General features: G+C 38.8%; 1 protein-coding gene and 1 long non-coding RNA gene across 3 annotated transcripts in view; one reads left to right on the top strand and one right to left on the bottom strand.

The window, feature by feature from the left end:
• LOC141502565 (uncharacterized) overlaps nt 1-11,371 on the bottom strand; it is a 40,092-nt gene extending 28,721 nt beyond the window's left edge. Inside the window, exon 1 of the long non-coding RNA XR_012472587.1 lies at nt 11,238-11,371. This is a non-coding gene — a long non-coding RNA (uncharacterized LOC141502565). The remainder of the gene's footprint in view (nt 1-11,237) is intronic.
• The window catches only part of EGFLAM (EGF like, fibronectin type III and laminin G domains), a 236,602-nt gene that overhangs the window by 207,277 nt on the left and 11,167 nt on the right, over nt 1-18,158 (top strand). For both annotated transcript variants that reach the window (XM_074207355.1, XM_074207354.1), the window contains 2 exons: nt 9,512-9,590; nt 11,642-11,785. In XM_074207355.1, the coding sequence (XP_074063456.1) occupies nt 9,512-9,590; nt 11,642-11,785 (223 nt within the window). The remainder of the gene's footprint in view (nt 1-9,511; nt 9,591-11,641; nt 11,786-18,158) is intronic.

Genomic DNA, 18,158 nt, shown 5'->3' with positions numbered 1-18,158 from the left:
TCACTGGTATTAATACTAACATCGTCACAATAAAAAAACTATAAGACAAAAGAATGTTATAACTACATGAAAGAATGAATCACAGAGTTTCCTTGGAAAGATAAAGGAGTTGGTTTCATTGTGGGCCCAAAGGCAATAAGAAATATTTCATAGTACAGCTAGTCATATCATTTTGCATTACCTGTGAGGTACATAAGCAAAAAAAAAAAAAAAAGACATGGAGAAATTCATTGAAGAACTTGAAAAGATCCTCCAAACAAGTCAATGGATATTTTATCAGTAATTTCTATGCAAAGATGGGTATAGGGATGAATAGTGAAAAATGTTTGAAAATATAGTTCAGATTACAACAAACAGAAATACAGCTATATATTCAGATTACAAGAAAAAATACACCTATATATAATAAATACTTTTTTGTACTAAAGTAGCCTCTGAAAATGTTGAATACCAATAACATGCAAACCCACGGAAAAATTAATTGATTGTATCCTAATAAATGGGAAAATCTAGTTATTATTGTGGGAACCATTGTAGAACCTACTAGCTGTGTAAAAAAAGTAGAGATCAAAGAATCAGCACCAAATTAGAAGAGAAGATAAAAATAAAAAGAATACATTCATTTGCAACAACTGTAATCTAACCTTCTCAAATAAGCCTTTGGTCCAAGAAAGTAGAAAAAAGAAAAAGACTAAGATATTGTCCTAGATTATTACTATTTCTAATAGCTGACCTGGAGTGCAATAGTCATTCAGACAGGCAGAACAAAAGATCCTACAAACCACATTAGACAGCAAATACTTTTATCTCCTTGTCAAGCCAAGAGACAGTCACCAGTTTAAAACAAAAACTCATTTTTACAACAATGGAAGAGCCAATTATGAATCTCATTAAACAATGAGAAGCAATAAGATGAAAAAAAATTTGCAGGGTCAGCTAGGTGGTACAGTGGATAGAGCACTTGCCCTGGAGTCAGGAGTACCTGAGTTCAAATCTGGCCTCAGACACTTAATAATTACCTAGCTGTGTGGCCTTGGGCAAGCCACTTAGCCCCATTTGCCTTGCAAAAAAAATTTTAAAAAAAAGTAAAAAGATTGAAAAAATTTGCAAAAACTTATCATGAGAGTAACAACTTTTCCAAGACTTATCATAGATGGAACAGGCAGGCATACAACAAAGGCACATGGAAACAATTTTTCAACATTTATTAAATCAATTTTCATCATTCATGCAGTGGAAGCATCACATATGGGACCAGAACACCTCGATACCAATGGCACTTAAGGAAATGAAATTTCAAGAATAACTGGACAATAGCAAACACAGCCTGAGGGAATCCATGCTGAACATGTCACAGTCTTGAAAGCACAGAGATTGTTTGACAAAATGTTTAAGGAAGGTGAAGACACTAGATAATAGAAAAAGGCACGGACAATATTAATATCCTCCAAAATAGTTGAATGAATATTAAGAATTGCTCTCCTATACGCCTGACTTCTCATCATTATCTCTAAGAGAATTCTCTATAGATGTATAAGGTATATTCTTGGTGAAAGTCTGGAAAGGGGAAAATGTCATAATTTTGCAAGTAATTTCTAATGGCAGACCATCTTTGTAGTCAATACAATTAAAAAAGAATTCCATGTTGGACAAAACAAAATTTTGAAAGCATTGAGAGATTATCTCGGGGGGGGGGGAAATGAGAGAATTTGATTTTATTTCTACTCTCAAAAAGGTAATTGAGAGTCCATCAATATATACCTGATTTCTTTTTCTTGTAAAATCTTAATGAGAATGTCATACACACACACACACACACACACACACAGAGGCAACCTTGCTACAAATAAAAGGAATACTCAAGTTTTTGCAGGCCATTTTTTTTTTAGTTTTTTTTTTTGTTATGTTTTTGCAAGGCAAATGGGGTTAAGTGGCTTGCCCAAGGCCACACAGCTAGGTAATTAAGTGTCTGAGACCAGATTTGAACCCAGGTACTCCTGACTCCAGGGCTGGTGCTTTATCCACTACACCTCCTAGCCACCCCTGCAGGCTGTTTTCAACAGCAGATCAGGAATTTGCAATCACACTCTTGAAAAAGTATGAAGAACAAAAGATCACACTCTGTTTGTCATTTATTAATTACATAAAAAGCCTTTGAGAGGAGTAGAACCAAACACAACCCTAGATGTTCTCTCTTGTGTATGTTAAGATCTTATAAGATTCCTTGATAAATTCAGTTGCAGAGTTCCCACTTTAATCACCAATGAATTATTAATGTCAAGAAAGACATAAAATGGGAAACCGTATGTTCCAAAGTAATTTAAAATAGTATCACGAAGAGTGTAAATGGCAAAACCTTTCAGATACCCCTATCTGCAAATAATACTGACTACATTAGGTTCTAAAATATAGAATCTTCAATGAAAACCATGATTATTGAAATTAAATCAGCCTGAAAACCCACATAGGAAAAACTAAGTGGATGAAAAATGCTTAGTGTTCATTGTGATTTACAGTTTAATGATAAGACCATTGAATCATTATATCAATATTTAGCTGGAATAGTCTCTGCAGATGGACAATGAGTTGAGTCCAGAATTGAGCAGGCAGAAAAGAGCAGACTGGATTGTATTTAGGAAACTATGCAGTGCCTTTAACAATTCCAAGCCCTTCCCCATTGCAAAAAACCACCTTTTAAAACAAACATTATTCCAGTGATGTTATATAGTTGTGAGTCTTGACTTATAATGTCTGAAGAATCAACATGGTAGATGGGGAACCTCTGGCCCATGGATTGTATTATCTTTGTGATGCCAAGGCAACTGCAGGCAGAACTTGAAATTCAATAAATCTAGTAGTTTTTTAGGAATGAATTAATTAAATAATATAACCTATGAATGATGCTATAAATATTCAAATTGCCCTTGGCAGAGAAAAGTTTCCCCACTTCTGTTGTTGACATACCTACAATCCTTGCTACCAGAAATGCTTAGACTAGGAGATATTTTGAGTTTGGGGACCATAAAGTTTCCTAAAGTAAAGAGATCAAGCTCAGGTCAGCAAAACTGCTTAAAGCTCCTATTGCTCATCAGAGTGGGCTTAGGACCACAAGTGACCCTTGCAGTTCCAGTCTGGAGAGAAATACAATCTCAAAAAAAAAAAAAGATAGAGAGAGAGATAGAGAGAGAAAAGAATCAAATTTGTAGATGACCTGAAAAGTCAATGAAAAGATACATAGTAAGTGAAAATAGAACATACAACAAGTAAAACAATAATCTTCAAACAAAAAGCAATATAAAGGTTATTATTTGGGAATGCATAATCAGAAAAGGAGGTGAGTTTTGAATCATGTAGTGAGAGCAATGAGCAATACTTGTATGATGAAAGTGATCCACCAGAACCCATGAGATTTGAAAAGACCTGGAGGAAAACCTTCTGCACCTATAAACAAAGGTGGCAAGGGATAAAGAGGGATGGGAGAATTGTAAATTGTATAGATGAAAGGCATGCCCCCATGAGTGAAATAATAAAACCTATTTATTCGAATATTGTCTAGTCTAAAAATCTTTATTCTTACTGGAGAAAATAGAAGGGGGAAAAAAGATTTGAGTAGTTCTCCTTTCTCTCAATTCTCTATTATCATCATTCCATCAATGCCAAGCAATAATCCTGTCCCCTGAAAATTCTTCCTTCATTTCTTCCTCCCTTTTTTCTTTTTAGCTCTCTTCTTTCTTCCTATCATTCCTTTCTCCTTCCCTCCCTCTCTTATTCTATCCCTTTCTCCTTCTTTTCCTCTTTCTCCTCCTTCTCTTCCTCCTCCTCCTCTTTCTTTCTCCCTTTCTTTCCTCTTTCCATTTTTCCTTCCTCTCTTGCATCTTTTCACTACATATTTCCATTACCCAGTGTGAAAGAAAAATAAGAAAGCAAAGCAACAAAAATTTATTAAGTATTCACTTGTACAGGCACTATACCTAAGTGCTAAAGAGACAGCTCCTACTCTCAAGCAATTTACATTCTTCTGGTCTAGATAAATTTATGAGTATTGGACTTGAAGTCAAGAGAGATTTGGGCTTGTATTTTAGCTTTGACATTTACTATTTGTGTGATTATGGGAAAGTTGTTAAATTTCTCTTAGTCTTGATTTCTTCATTTATAAAATAGAAATAATAACTAATATCTATCTCAAAGTAAGAATCCATTGAGGTAAATGCATGCTAAACACATTGCAAACCTTCAATATGTATGTTCATATGTGTGTGTATGTATAATCATTCAGTAATTAGACTATTAGAGAAAGTAAAAATTTACTGGGGTACATTAAGAATTTTGAGGCTCAAATTTGGGAGGACAAGGCTCTCCCACAATATATTTCTGATGCTGTTTTCATAGACAGAATCCTGAAATCCTGGTCTTACTCAGCAGGGTCCTCCTTATTTATAAATGTTTTAGAGGTTTGAGGGGGCTTTCCCCTATTCCAATCTAATAACCGATTTGGAATTCAGAACTCACTGTTTCTTTACTGCTTAATTCCTTACAAAAGCTTAAACAACAAATTAGAGCCCAATGAAACATACACATTAAAAAGATAACTTAGATGCCTTCTTAAAGAAAAATCTCTTCCTCACGGGAAGAGATTCTGGCATCCAACCCATACAGCATCTGGCATCTGATAGGAGATTATGTCCCTAAGGTTGAGTGACCATACTTCGCATCTTGAACTTCTCTACAAAAGAGATAGCAGAAGCCTGCTGAAGGAGACATACTACAATTGGTTCCCTTTACCAAAATCACTAGGGGGAGTTATGGGATTTTCCAATATTGACACCCCAAAGAGCAGCTATTGAGACACCTGGGAGCCAGAGAACCAGAACCTAAGCAGGATCATAGATGGAAAGCATTCCTTGCCATCTGACAGGCACCTGACACCCTGTATAAAAGGAATTCCCCACAGTTCTGTATCTCTGGGAGGAATTTCACATGGGAGGGTGCAAAGGCTCTTTTAGTTGGATGGAACTTCAGGCTTCCATTGTGCCATTAAGAGCTCAGGACCAGTCCAAGTAAAACTATATATATTTTTTCTTTGCCTTACCTCCAACTTAAGCCTTACATTTCCTAAATTTCAGAACTTACCCTTTCTCCTTCCCATCTATAAATTTACCTATTCCAAGTCCTGTCCCAAGGTCTCTCTACTGGGTATCAGCAGCTACTGACAGTTTCTAAGACCAAATAAGTGAATGGAGGAGAGATATGAGTATACAAAAACTGGCTTACCCTCCCGCTCTCAAATCCTTGCCACCTATAACTTCTATGACTGATCCTGGCATCTCCAGCATCTAGGTTTTTCATATGGTGCCAAAACCTTTAAACCTCTTGGGCTTTAAGTGGAGCTCAAAGTCACTTGAGAAAGCAACCAGAATAGTCCCATCCCTTTTGGCTCAGGATTCTGTGCACTCGGGGACACTTCTCTGAAGGCAGCTTAGAAATTAGTAATTCAGATGATCACTAGGTGGAGGTGTTGCTCCATTGACTGTTCCTAAGATTGTACACTTGGCTCCTCGGCTTCACTGAAGTGGATAGAAAGGCAGTTATCAAAATTGGGTCCTTCACTAAGCTCTCTGTCAAAAGCTCTGAACATGTTCTCATCAATACTGATGCAGTGTTGGTATTCCTGACTTGGATAATGAGTTTCCAGTTGTTTTGAGTAGTTTCATGTCATAATTCCAGGTTTTTTTTAAGAGTTAGAAAAATAGGGTAACTCAGTGCCACAGTGGATAGAGTGCCAGTGTCAGGAAGATCTGAGTTCAGATTTGATTTCAGATATCTTTTAGCCATGGGACTCTGGGAAAGTTACTTAACCATGATTGCCTCAATTTCCTCATCTGTCAAATGAGCTGGCAAAGGAAATGGAAAACCACTCCAGTATCTTTCCCCATCTCATACTGAGTTGGACACGAATAAAAACTAAGTGACAAGGAAAAATAGCTTCAATGCAGGTGGACCCCAGATTAAAAACTCACATATATAAATTAGGTGGTTGTTTTACTCTTTACTAATAAATTCATTGCCAGCACTTTGAAACAGATGAAAGACTTGGGGAATGTTTAAGCTAAAGAGAGAATACTGGAATAAAGAAAGGAGGACCATGACCACTGACTTTAAACTTGGGAATTAACAGGTATGGAAGAAGAATGAAATCTATTCTTTGTAACTTTAGGGAATAGAATTAGTATTAATGGGTGGGAGTTACAGGGAGGTAGCTTTTGTCTCAGGAAAAGGCATATTCCTAAAATTTAGAGCTGTCCAAAGTTAGAATGGGTTGCCTTATAAATTTGTGAACGCTCTGACACTGGGAGTGTTTGGGGATGGGGTAAGGGATGGGCATGGAGCAGGGATGACCAGGGATTGTTATAAAGGTAATGTCTATATGGAATAGGAAGTTGAGGACCTCCATGGTCCTTTCTAACCCTAATAATTCTATGAAGAAGTCAGCTCACCTAGAAAATTTAAAAATGACTCCATTTACAAAAACTTTAATTATGCATAACTCTGCAGGAAATAATTCTAAGGTCTCTTCTAACTCTAAAATTCCATGATTAATCCATGATTTATCTCATCTGCTACTCACAAAGCATGTTCCTTAGTCACCTTAATTGTATTTGGGTTTCCAGCTTCTAATACAGTTAGGCATAAGACAAGTACCTAAAAAATCCTTGATTGATTTATTAATTGATTTCTACCTTTTATGCCAGAAAAAAGCCTACCTATCCTTTGTTCACTAAAGTACAAACATATCTAGGGTCCCTTGCAAATTATTTGCTACTCAGATAATTTTGACACCTAGGAAGTCAGGGGGGAAAAAGGAAGTACCTGTCATGGATTATTCCTTTCTTCTATTCTTTGTGCTCTTTTGTCTTTTGCACTTTCTCCATACTGAGCTGAGCTGCATAAGTTAATTAAACCTTTACAAGTTTATCTAGAGCTCTGCTACAAAGATTTTACTGTTAAGTTTAACAAATATTTATTAAATCTCTACTCTTTGCAATTCACAATGCTTACAAGACTAGAAGAGTTTAGTCAGAGTGATATTATAACATGGAACCTAGGGAATATAAATTACTTGAAAGTAGTAACAATGGATCAACTGGGAAAAGGAAGCTTCTAACCATTTCTGTTGGAGCTGACACTCAGTACTGTCTATATCAGTAGCCAGTGGTGTTCAACTCAAATAGAACTGAATCTCTGTGGGTCACATGTTGACTTAGAAAACCACAAATTAGCATTATTGATGTGTTATTGTATTTTCATTTATTTTGTTAAACATTTCCCAATTATATTTTAATCTGCATCTGGCCTACTTGAAAATGTTGGGGCCCTAGAGAGTGAATTTTGCCTCTCACCCACTTGGCAGTAATAGGAAGGCTCTTTCTTGAGAACCCAGCAGGAAATGGGACTAGCTAGTATTACATGATATTATAATGACTGTGAGGTTCTGACTCTCCTTATTTTGTTTTATGCTGGCCCCCTGCAGAGTGTGGGAATTACTGCCTCAACAGTAAGTACAATAGGTTCTACAAGGAGAGGGCTATTTGTGAAAACAACTCTCCAGAGGTACCCCATCTCCCCCTCCACTTGGGGTCCATGCAAATCACAATACTTACAAGGTCAGAGGGGTTTAGTCAGAATGAAACTGTAACACGGAACCTCGGGAATGTAAGTAACATTTACTTAATCTAAGTTACAAAAAAAAAAAAATCTAAGTTACAAAAACACAATCCCCCCCTGGAAATCTGGAGTTGCCAAACCCAATTCCTAACCTGGGTTTGACTGTCATTCTATGCTAGCCCTTATACCTGCCTATTTATACTACCGTCAATGGAGGGCCCATCCCATTTATAGAAGGGCTATAGAGATCAATCCTAAAGAGGGAACACATGCTTGCCTCTCAGCAGATACCAAGGAACAGCCTGCCTTGCCATAGGGGATCAACAGACAGTTGAACTTTGAGCTGTAATCCTCAAGCCTGCATTTTTGAGCCTCTCTTACAGGGCTGGTGTGTGACAAGTACATTCAGACCATTTAAATAAGTCCAGGAAAAGGTCTCTTGGCCCTGGACTTAGCATCCTTGGCCAACAACAGCAGGGATTTGGCATGGCTGTAAAATCCACCCTGGGGGCAAGCCAGAACTAAGCAGGGGCCCCTTGGTTTGTGTTTAGTTCAGTTCATTTTGGAAGATTGAGTCAGAGTCAGAATATACTTGCCCTTCTTTCCTTTCATCATCAATTATCTGAAACAAGATGTTTGTGATTCTAAGTAATTTTTTGTTCCTCCTTGGGCCAATCTCTTTCGTTCTCTGTCTCTGTTAGTGTCTCTTCTCTCCCCCTTTATCCCCCCCTCTCATTTTCCCCATTTCTTTCCTTTTCTTTTTTCATACTATTTCCTTCTCCTGCTTTCATGTTTCTTTATGTTCAACCCCTTTTCATTTTTCTACCAAACTTTTGCTCCTCTACCTTCCCTCTTCTCTTTGCTTTGTTTTTGTCTTTATGATATTCTTTGTCCCTTATTTCTCTTCCTCTTCTTTCCTTTCTCTGCATCTTCTCTTCCTTGATCTCCCCTGCTTTCCCCTTCATTTGCACTGTTTCAGCTCTCCATTCTTTTTTCTACTACTTTTCTCTTTTACTTGCCTCGTCTTTGTTGGTTTTTGGGTACTCCTTTTCCTTCACTCCTTACTTCTTTTCCTTTTCTTTGTCTTTCTCCCCAATCTCTTTTCTGAGGCACTGGTAGCATAGCCCAGAATCTTTGATTACTTTGTGGATCAGCTGATTCCTGTCTAAAGTTGGGCTTCCACAGAAAACAATAATATATTTCTTCTTCCACCCTCCCCCAACTAATCTTTTGGAGAACCTGTGCTGGTTCTATTATAATTTCAATAAGCATACTACCATTCATTTGAGGACATCCTTAGATTGATTCTAGGGTAGACTGGTTTCAAAGAAAAAGTCCTAATAGGCCAGTGGGGATTATTTTGTCTTCCTGCCTGGGAGAAGAGCCAAGCTTCCCCTCAGATACTTAGCATATGGCCTGAGACCTACTCCTTGACCACAAAAAAAAAAATGATTCTGAATAGGCCTGGTTTTGACAGATTACACATAGAACAAGTACATGCCAGAGAGATTTGCTCTGCCTAAGAGTGGTCAGTGACACTTGCATGTCAATCAAGATAGGTGGCAATTAGCAGAGCACCATTTAGCTAACACTGATTAACAAACTGGGAGAAAGAACCAATCAGGACACACTAATGCCAGGCAGCCAGGATAGGGGAAGGCTTGGTAAGAATGTGCTACCAAGAAGGAAGAGCTATTGAGGTGCTTAATATCAGAGTATCCCCAGCTGATTTTTTTTTTGTAATTTCCCACCTTAAGGTTGACTCTTAGGTCTAAGGGATGTGCACATTAACCTAGTGTCTTTTCTTAGAATTACTCACCTATCTCACCTCAATTATGTTTTTTCTCAGCTATCACAGATACCATCGAGATCCCACAGTTTATTGGCAGGAGTTACCTCACCTACAACAATCCAGATATCCTCAAGAGGTATTGGGTTTCTTGATGCTTTTATTTCCTCCCCCAGGTGTTGGCTAAGCCTGGAATGCTCTGTCTCCTCACCTCTGCTGTATGGAATCTTTAGCTCTTTTTTAGAACTCAAGTGCCACTTCTGGGAAGGCAATACGATCTATCCTAATTTCCCAGTTGTTAATAACTCTTCCTATTATTTTGTATTTATTTTGTCTCTACTCATCTCTAGACTTGTTAATTCTCACCAGTAGACTATAAACTCCCTGAGGGCAGAGACTACTTCTATCTTTGTTTATGATGTCTGACACAGTAGGAACTTATTGAATAGTAACTGAGTTTGAATTCTCCTTTTGAAGAAGGTATAAATTTCTGAGGGATTTCTGATCAGGGATCTAGGGTTTTTGCCCCACTCATCCTTGCTCTATTAGGATTCCAAAATTATCTGATTTTAAAATTACCTGATTAAGGATAGGAGAGGGAAATTTTTAAACAAACAAACAAAAGAAATTTCTGGTCTGTGAGACTGAGGAAAGTGAGAATGTAACCTCTCACAGTGTGGTATTTAGGCTCTGAGCAACAGTAAGGTTAAGGAAAGAGGGAAACCAAGGTCATGGACAGGGTCACTCCCTGGCTGCAGACTACAGTCTCCATCCCAGCCAATTATCTGCCCAATTACATTCCATTGACCACAAAGGGAACTGCACCAGCAAGCAGACTTGGTTGGATTCTGAGAACATGGTTAGAAAAACAAGCGAGCATTTCTTGCCTGTTTGATGGTCAAAGTGGGTGAGTAGCAATAGCTCAGGAGGCTATTGTATGACCTTGGCTTCTAGGTGGTAAACTTTTAGCTTGGCAGTAACTCTCATTCCCTCAATGTAAATAAATTGGGCAGTTTAGAGAGAATTGAGGGTCAATTGGGGTTGAAGCAGATAGTCAGAAAGCCCCACCTTCCTGAGTTCAAATCTGGCCTTAGATACATTCTAGTTGTGTGACCTAGGCAAGTCATTGAACCTTATTTGTCTCATTTTCCTCATCAGTAAAAATGAGCTGGAAAAAGAAATGACAAAGCATTCCAGTATCTTTGCCAAGAATACCCCAATGAGGTGATGAAGAGTCATGGATCAAAAAAAAGACAACAACAAAAGAGGGGCTTAACATAATATGGTTGTGGGGAGGCAGAACAAGGGCACAATAAATTGTGAGTTCTTTGAGGGATGATTATCATTTCTTTTCTTTGTATTCCCTGGACTGAGCACATAGCAAGTATTTAAATTCAATTTAAGAAGCATTTATTGAATTGGAGTAGCTGAGGTTGATGGAAGACTAGTTTCTGGCTCTGCTAAGATTGACTTCCTGGGGTCAGAGACTTCTCCCAACCACAGTCCCAGAACTCAGAGTCCTCCTTGCCTAAGCTCAGGCTCTTCTGTTCTTATTTATTCCATTATTTTTTCCTTTACCCCCTACTCTCTATTCCAACAATCCCATTCTGGGGATCCAAAGTTTCTTTTCATTGTTCTCTCTCAATTCCCATTGCCCTTCCTGCAGGTCTAATGCTTCCTTGCTTGGAGTATGATGGTAGCTATACTTTCCCACCACAGTCTTGTACCTCAGAGTCTATGTCTTTTGGTACCTAAAAAAAGAAAAGAAAAAGAAAAAACAAAATACCTGAGGCTTGTCCTTCCAAAAGATGATTAGCAGGGGAAGTTTCTTTTTAAAAAAAACTCCTTAATTCCTGGATGGCTCAGAGGGCTTTGTAGTATAAATGCCTCTGAGTATAAGGAGGTACTTTATATAACAACTTTGTTGTGATGATGATGGGCCATGCCACAGTATGAGCCAGTTAGCTGGTTTGCAGGACTGGTGCACAATTCCAGGAAATCCTGTTTTTAAAGGAGGGGCTGGCTAAGTCCCACCATAACACAAATCATGGGTGTTCAGAAATGGAGACTCACAGACTTCTTGCTCAAGGCTGGCAGGCAAGACAGTGTTCATGGAGAAGAGATATTAATGAATTCATTCAATCAAAGTTTTTTTTAACTTCTCTTCCCCCCGCCCCATCCCTTTTTCAGGGTATCAGGATCACGTTCTAATGCCTTCATGAGATTTAAGACCACAGCCAAAGATGGGCTGCTGATGTGGAGGGGAAACAGTCCCATGAGACCCAACAGTGACTTTATTTCTCTGGGTCTTCAGGATGGAGCCCTTGTGTTCAGGTAAATGATGAAGTACTAGAACTAAAATCACTATTATCATTGCCAACAAAGGATAAAATATAGAAGGGGAGTCTCATAAGATATGGAATTCTATAAGCCTAAGAAAGTGTGGGCTTTCTTTTTATTTTTTACTGAGGGATAAATACTAGTATTTATCATACATTGAACAACTGAAAGAATGTTTGATCTGATGGGAGAGATATTCAGTTCAAATACTCCTGGCTCTGCCATTTGCTACCTATGTGTCCTCAAAATAGTCAATTCATTTCTCTGGGCCTCTGTTTATTCATCTGTAAAATGGGATCCTATGGTGGGACATCTGATGCCTTCCAACTCACCATCTATGATTGTATGTGTTTTTTTTTCTTTGGATTTTGCAAATTAGTGGAGTTAAATGCCTTGCCCAAGGTCACACAGCTAGCAAATATTAAGTGTCTGAAGGCAAATTTGACCTCGGGTCCTCCTGACTTCAGGGCCAATACTCCATCCACTGCACCATCTAGCTAACCCTATGTACTTTTTTATATCTTCTTGTCTTTACTTTCTGGTCTCTCCTAGTAAGTTGTTATTTTACATAAACTAATTCCTTCTTTCCACTTCCCTTAGGAGAAATAAGAAGAAGGAAGATGTCTGTGGTTTTTCAGACCACAAAAGAATGTTACCCCCAAGTTATGGTTTAGGGCCCTGGTGTCAAACTCAAATAGAAACGAGGACCACTAATCCATGCATAAGATTCTCTGCAGGATGCAGAGTGACTTAGTTTTAAAATGTAATATGAAATCTGTCTTGTCCTATTTTTATTTATTTTGTTAAATATTCTCCAATTATACTTTAATCTAGTTTGGTGCACTCAGGAGTACTGTGAACCATATGTTGGGCACTTCTCTTTTTGTGCAATAACACTGAAATGCTCAGAAAAATTATCCTGACTTTTTCTTCCTCTGATTAAATACTGACTTTCTAAGTATCATATGTCTGCTAGCTACAGGATACCTTTAGAAATCATTTATTTCAACCCTTTATATTACAGAAAAAGACACTGAGTCCCAACATGTAGCAAGTGGTAGGGTTAGAATTTGAACCTAGGTCCTTTGACTCTCTATCCATTGTTTTTTCTGTTCTACCATATAGTTTCCCACCTTTTCTGTCTATATCTTTCTATTCATTTTCACTCAGCAATGCAAGCTCTCTGCTCCAATCAAGCAAATCTCCTCACTATAAAGTTGCCCTTTCCTGCTTTCCCTTGTACTATTTTCCTCTGCCAAAAGTGATATACCCCTTTCCTTTGTTCACTAGTTTCCTCATCTTTACAAAGACAGGAATATGTAAAGAATCCATTATTTTACCAGGGGCAGCTAGTTGGTACAATAGATAGATCACCAGGAGTCAGGAAGACCTGAGCCCAAACCTGACCTCCGACACTTACTAGTTTTATGATCCTAGACAAGTCTCTCTATCCCATTTAGCTCATCTGTAAAATGAGTTGGAGAAGGGAATAGCAAACTACTCCAGTATCTTCCCCAAGAACTGAACAACAACAACAACAACATAATGATAATTTCATCAGCTTGGGGAAACTTTATGTGGGAATGCAATCTACCAATTTAAATTAAAACCCAATTATAGGGACAGCTAGGTAGTGCAGTGGATAGAGCATGGGCCCTGGAGTTAGGAGTACCTGAGTTCAAATCCGGCCTCAGACACTTAATTCCCTAGCTGTGTGGCCTTGGGCAAGCCACTTAACCCCATTTGCCTTGGAAAAAAATAAAACCTAAGGGAAAAAAAACAATTATAACAATACATAAGGTTCAAATACCATCTCTGACTTGAGTTTTGTGCCCTTGGGCAAATTATTTAATGTTTCCTTAGGCCTCAGTTTCTCCATCTGTCAAATGGGCACAGGAGCCTCTATTAGATCTAAATCTATGATCCTATAATTCAAGTAAGTAATATTTAAGAAGGACCTGAGTTCAAATTTGGCCTCAGACACTTAATAATTACCCAACATGGGGTGAAGCCAAGATGGCGGCATGAAGGCAGGAATTCCCAGAAACTTGTTCCCTAAAAGACTACAAAAGCTGTCAAATTATGACTCTAGCCAAAATTTAGAGGGGCAGAACCCACAGAAAGACTTGAGTGATACAATTTCCCAGTCCAAGACAACTTAGAAGTTCTGCAGAAAAGGTGTGCTCCACCAGGACCAGGAGTTGGACAAACCACGGCTGCAGCATAGAGCATCCACAGCACAGCTGAGCCAGGCTCTTGGGTCCATGGCAGAAGGGCCAATTTCCAGACCTCTTGGCCCAGGGATCATCAGGGACAAATGAAAGGGGTGGTGAGAGAACTCTGGCCACAAAGCAGCCCTGCAGTGAGAACCTGCAGCAGGAGTCCGCAGACCCACCCAGCCCATCAAGAACTCTCAGCCCATAGACAGTAAGGGGAACAGGGGAGACTGCAGAGGTCTCTCTGCTCTCCCTGGAGCAGGATTTAGCTGTTTGCCCACATTCAGATCCAGGTTGCAGTCTGGGCCCCCACAACACCATCATAGACGAGCAAGGACACTCCTCACAGCTCCAGGGCAGAGAGGTGGGCCTGAACAAAGGCAAAAAAGCAGTCAGAGCCTTTCATAAGACCTTGGAGGAATTAAGGTCCCAGTGGGGTATCCCAACCCCACCCCAAGCCTTGAATCTAACCATAGAAAATTACTTTGGTCCCATGGAGGATCAAAAAACATACTCAGATGATGACAAAATTGAAGCTTCAGTATCTAAAACCTCCACCAGAAATAGAAAATGGGCTCAGGCTATGGATGAGCTAAAAAAATGACTTTGAAAAACAATTAAGGGAGGTAGAGGAAAAATTGGGAGGAGAAATGAGAGCAACGCACATAAATCATGAAAACCAAGTCAGTAACTTGGTGAAAGAAATACAAAAAAATACTGAAGAAAAATAACATATTAAAAACCAGTTTGGACCAAATGGAAAAAGCAACACAAAAAGGCAAATGAGAAGAATGCCTTAAAAAGCTGAATTGGCCTGCTGGAAAAGAGGATAAAAAAGCTCTCTGAAGAAAATAACTCCTTCAAATGCAGAATGGAACTAAAGGAAGCTGATGACTTTGTGAGAACTCAGGAAGAAATAAAACTACACCAAAAAAGAAAAAGAAAAATTAGAAGAAAATGTGAAATATCTCTTTGGAAAAACAACTGACCTTGAAAACAGATCTAGGAGAGATAATTTAAAATTTATTGGATTCACTGAAAGTCATGACCATAAAAAGAGCCTAAACTTCACTTTTCAAGAAATAATATAGCAAAATTGCCCTAGGATTCTAGAAGCAGAGGATAAAATAGAAATTGAAGGAATTCATCAATCACCTCCTTGAAAGTGTTTCTAAAAGAAAAACTTCCAGGAATATTATAGCCAAACTCCAAAACCTCCAAGTCAAAGAGAAAATACTAAAAGGTGCCAGAAACAAGCAATTCAACTACTATGGCTCAAGTCAGGATTACACAGAGTCTGGCAGCATAGAGCTCATAGGGCTCATAGGGCTTGGAATATGATATTCCAGAAGGTAAAAGAGCATGGTTTCCAACCAAGAATCAACTACCCAGCAAAACTAAACATCCTCTTTCAGGGGAAAAGATTGACTTTCAATGAAACAGGGGACTTTCAAACTTTCCTATTGAAACAACCAGAGCTGAACAGATCTCCAAGTATAGGACTTGGGAGAACCATAGAGGAGGTAGACAAGAAGAACTAATTATGAGGAAGTTAATGATGTTGAACTGCTTGTATTCCTGCATAAGAAGAAGATACCTATAACATGGACCTTCTCATTTATAAGAGCAGTTAGAAGGAACATATATAGATAAGTAACAGGAAGGAGCTGAATATAATGGTATAATATAGTAAAAAGATGGGGTCAATGGGTGATAAAGGAAAGTGCTGGGAGGAAGAGAAAGGAGAGGAAGAAGGGGCTAAGATATTTCACATAAGAGTCAAGAAAAAGCTTTTACAATGGAGTGGAATGGGGAAAGACGAAGGGAATGAGTAAGCTTTCGTTTTCATCAGAAATGGCTCAGAGAGGAAATAACATACATACTTAATATAGAAATCTATCTTACCCTAGAGAAAAAATGAGAGAAAAGGGATAGGATAAGGGGGAATGGTGGGGGGAACGTAAGGGAGTAGGTGATAGAAGAGAGGGCAGATCACGGGAGAGGGTACTCAGACACAATACACTTTTGAACAGGGACATGGTGAAAGAAGAGAGAGAATGGAATAGATGAGAGGGGGGGGGGGGATACAGCTAGTGATAGCAACTGTGGGAAAAATATTGAAGCAACTTCTCTGGTGGCTATGATGGGGAAGGCAGTTCATCCCAGGGACAGAACCATTGGAATCTGAACACAGACTGAAGTATATTTTTTTTCTCTCTCTCACTAATCTTGAGGTTTCTCATCTTTTTTTGGAGGGAGGGGTTTTATTATTACTCTAACAACAAGATTATTGTAATAATATAAAATAAAAAATATTACCAAACATACTTACTAGCTGTGTGACCTTGGGCAAGTCACATAACCCCATTGCCTTGCAAAAAAAAAAAAGGGAAAAAAGTTTTACAGGATCATCTCCAGTTGTTCTGATTCATATCTGGCCACTGAAACCAGATGGCTTCAGAGGAGAAATTGAGACTGTGATTCAGCACCACACACCTGCCCCACTCAAATCCAATTCATGGGCTTGTCATGGCATCATCTCTCTGATGTCATGGTCCTCTTCAAGAATGAAAAATCAACATCATTAGAATTGTTATATAATTGTGAGGTGCCACTTGTTTTTATTACCTTAGATTTACTCTTGAATTTATTGAATGGACATAGATATATCTGTCTGGAGGGGTAATAGACCTCCAGGCTGACACTTTAGTTCTCCACACAAGCACAAGTTATCATCAGTCTCTGCTTGGATATCTCAACTTCCCGACCAAATCATAAACTTCTTTGGGCAAGAACAGGGTCTTCCATTTGTTTCCACCCATCCCAATCCCTAGCATCCCTTGCCCAGGTGTGCCACAAATATTTCTGAATTAAGTTAAATTGAAAGGGAAAAGAAGAGGAGCATAACAAAGATATGGACTACTATTAAAGCTTACTTCCTGGAAATAGTGGGAGAGGTTGAGGTATAAGTAGTGATTTGTCCTTTCCAACCTCAGGATGTTATCTATCATCTATCAGCTATCTATCTATCTATCTATCTATCTATCTATCTATCTATCTATCACTCTATCTATCTATCTAGTAGGCTAGGTGGCATAGCGGATAGAGCTCTGGGTCTGGAGTCAGGAAGACATAGCTTCCTAAATTCAATTCTGACCTCAGATATCTACTAGCTTATAACCCTGAACAGGTCTCTTAGTCCTCTTGGTCTCAGTTTCCCTATATGTAAAATGAGCTGGAGAAGGAAAATGCAAACCATTCCAGTTTCTCTGCCAAAAAAAAAAATCCCCAAATGGAATCAGAAAGGGGACTTGACCAAACAACAACACTATACTGCCATAGACAGAACCACTGGTAGGAGAGGGTGGGGGAGAGGTATTGGTTTGGGGCAAAGAGATGATAAGCTTTCACTTCTCTAATATGCAGGAACATGTCTTTAGCCCCAGCTCACTTTGATTCAATTTACTTCTTCAAGCATTTTTTCTTCTTGTTCAGTTTTTTAAATCAATCTTGTCTGACTCTTTATCCCCATTTGGGCTTTTCTTTGGCAGAGATACTAAAGGTGTTTGCTACTTCCTTGTCTGGCTCATGTTATAGATGAGAGAATTGAAGCAAATAGGGTTAAGGACTTGCCCAGGGTCACTGGGCAGTTAGTAAGTATCTAAGATTGGATTTGATCAGGAAGTGGGCCAACTCCAGGTCTAGGGCTCTAACCACTGCCCCACCTAGCCTGCCAAGCATTTTTAAAGTGCATACTATGTGACAGTATGGAATGACACCAAAAAGTGCTGGACTTGGAGTCAGGAAGATCTGGGTTCAAATCCCATTCTAAACACTTCCTAGCTATGTGACCATGGGCAAAACTCTTAACCTCTGGGACTGTTTCCTCATCTATGAAATAAGATTTGACCAAATGACCTCTCAGGTCCCTTCTAGTTCCAACTCTGAGCTTATTTTTGAGACTGAGAGAGACTTTGTGATAGATGCTGTGAATATAAAGACAGAAACTAAAGCAGTCCCTGCCCCCAAGCAGTTTACATTTTATTTGGGAGGGGAGGTAGGGGCTGGGAAATTAAATATGCATAGATAAGGAAAGGCATAATGTAAACAAAGTAAATGGAAAAGATTTTCAAGGTGAGGAAGGAAAGAGC

Source organism: Macrotis lagotis, chromosome X, assembly GCF_037893015.1.
Source record: "Macrotis lagotis isolate mMagLag1 chromosome X, bilby.v1.9.chrom.fasta, whole genome shotgun sequence".
Classification (NCBI taxonomy): Eukaryota; Metazoa; Chordata; class Mammalia; order Peramelemorphia; family Peramelidae; genus Macrotis; species Macrotis lagotis.
The sequence above is the reverse complement of the archived record's forward strand: the minus strand, read 5'-3'. Positions and strand labels throughout refer to the sequence as shown.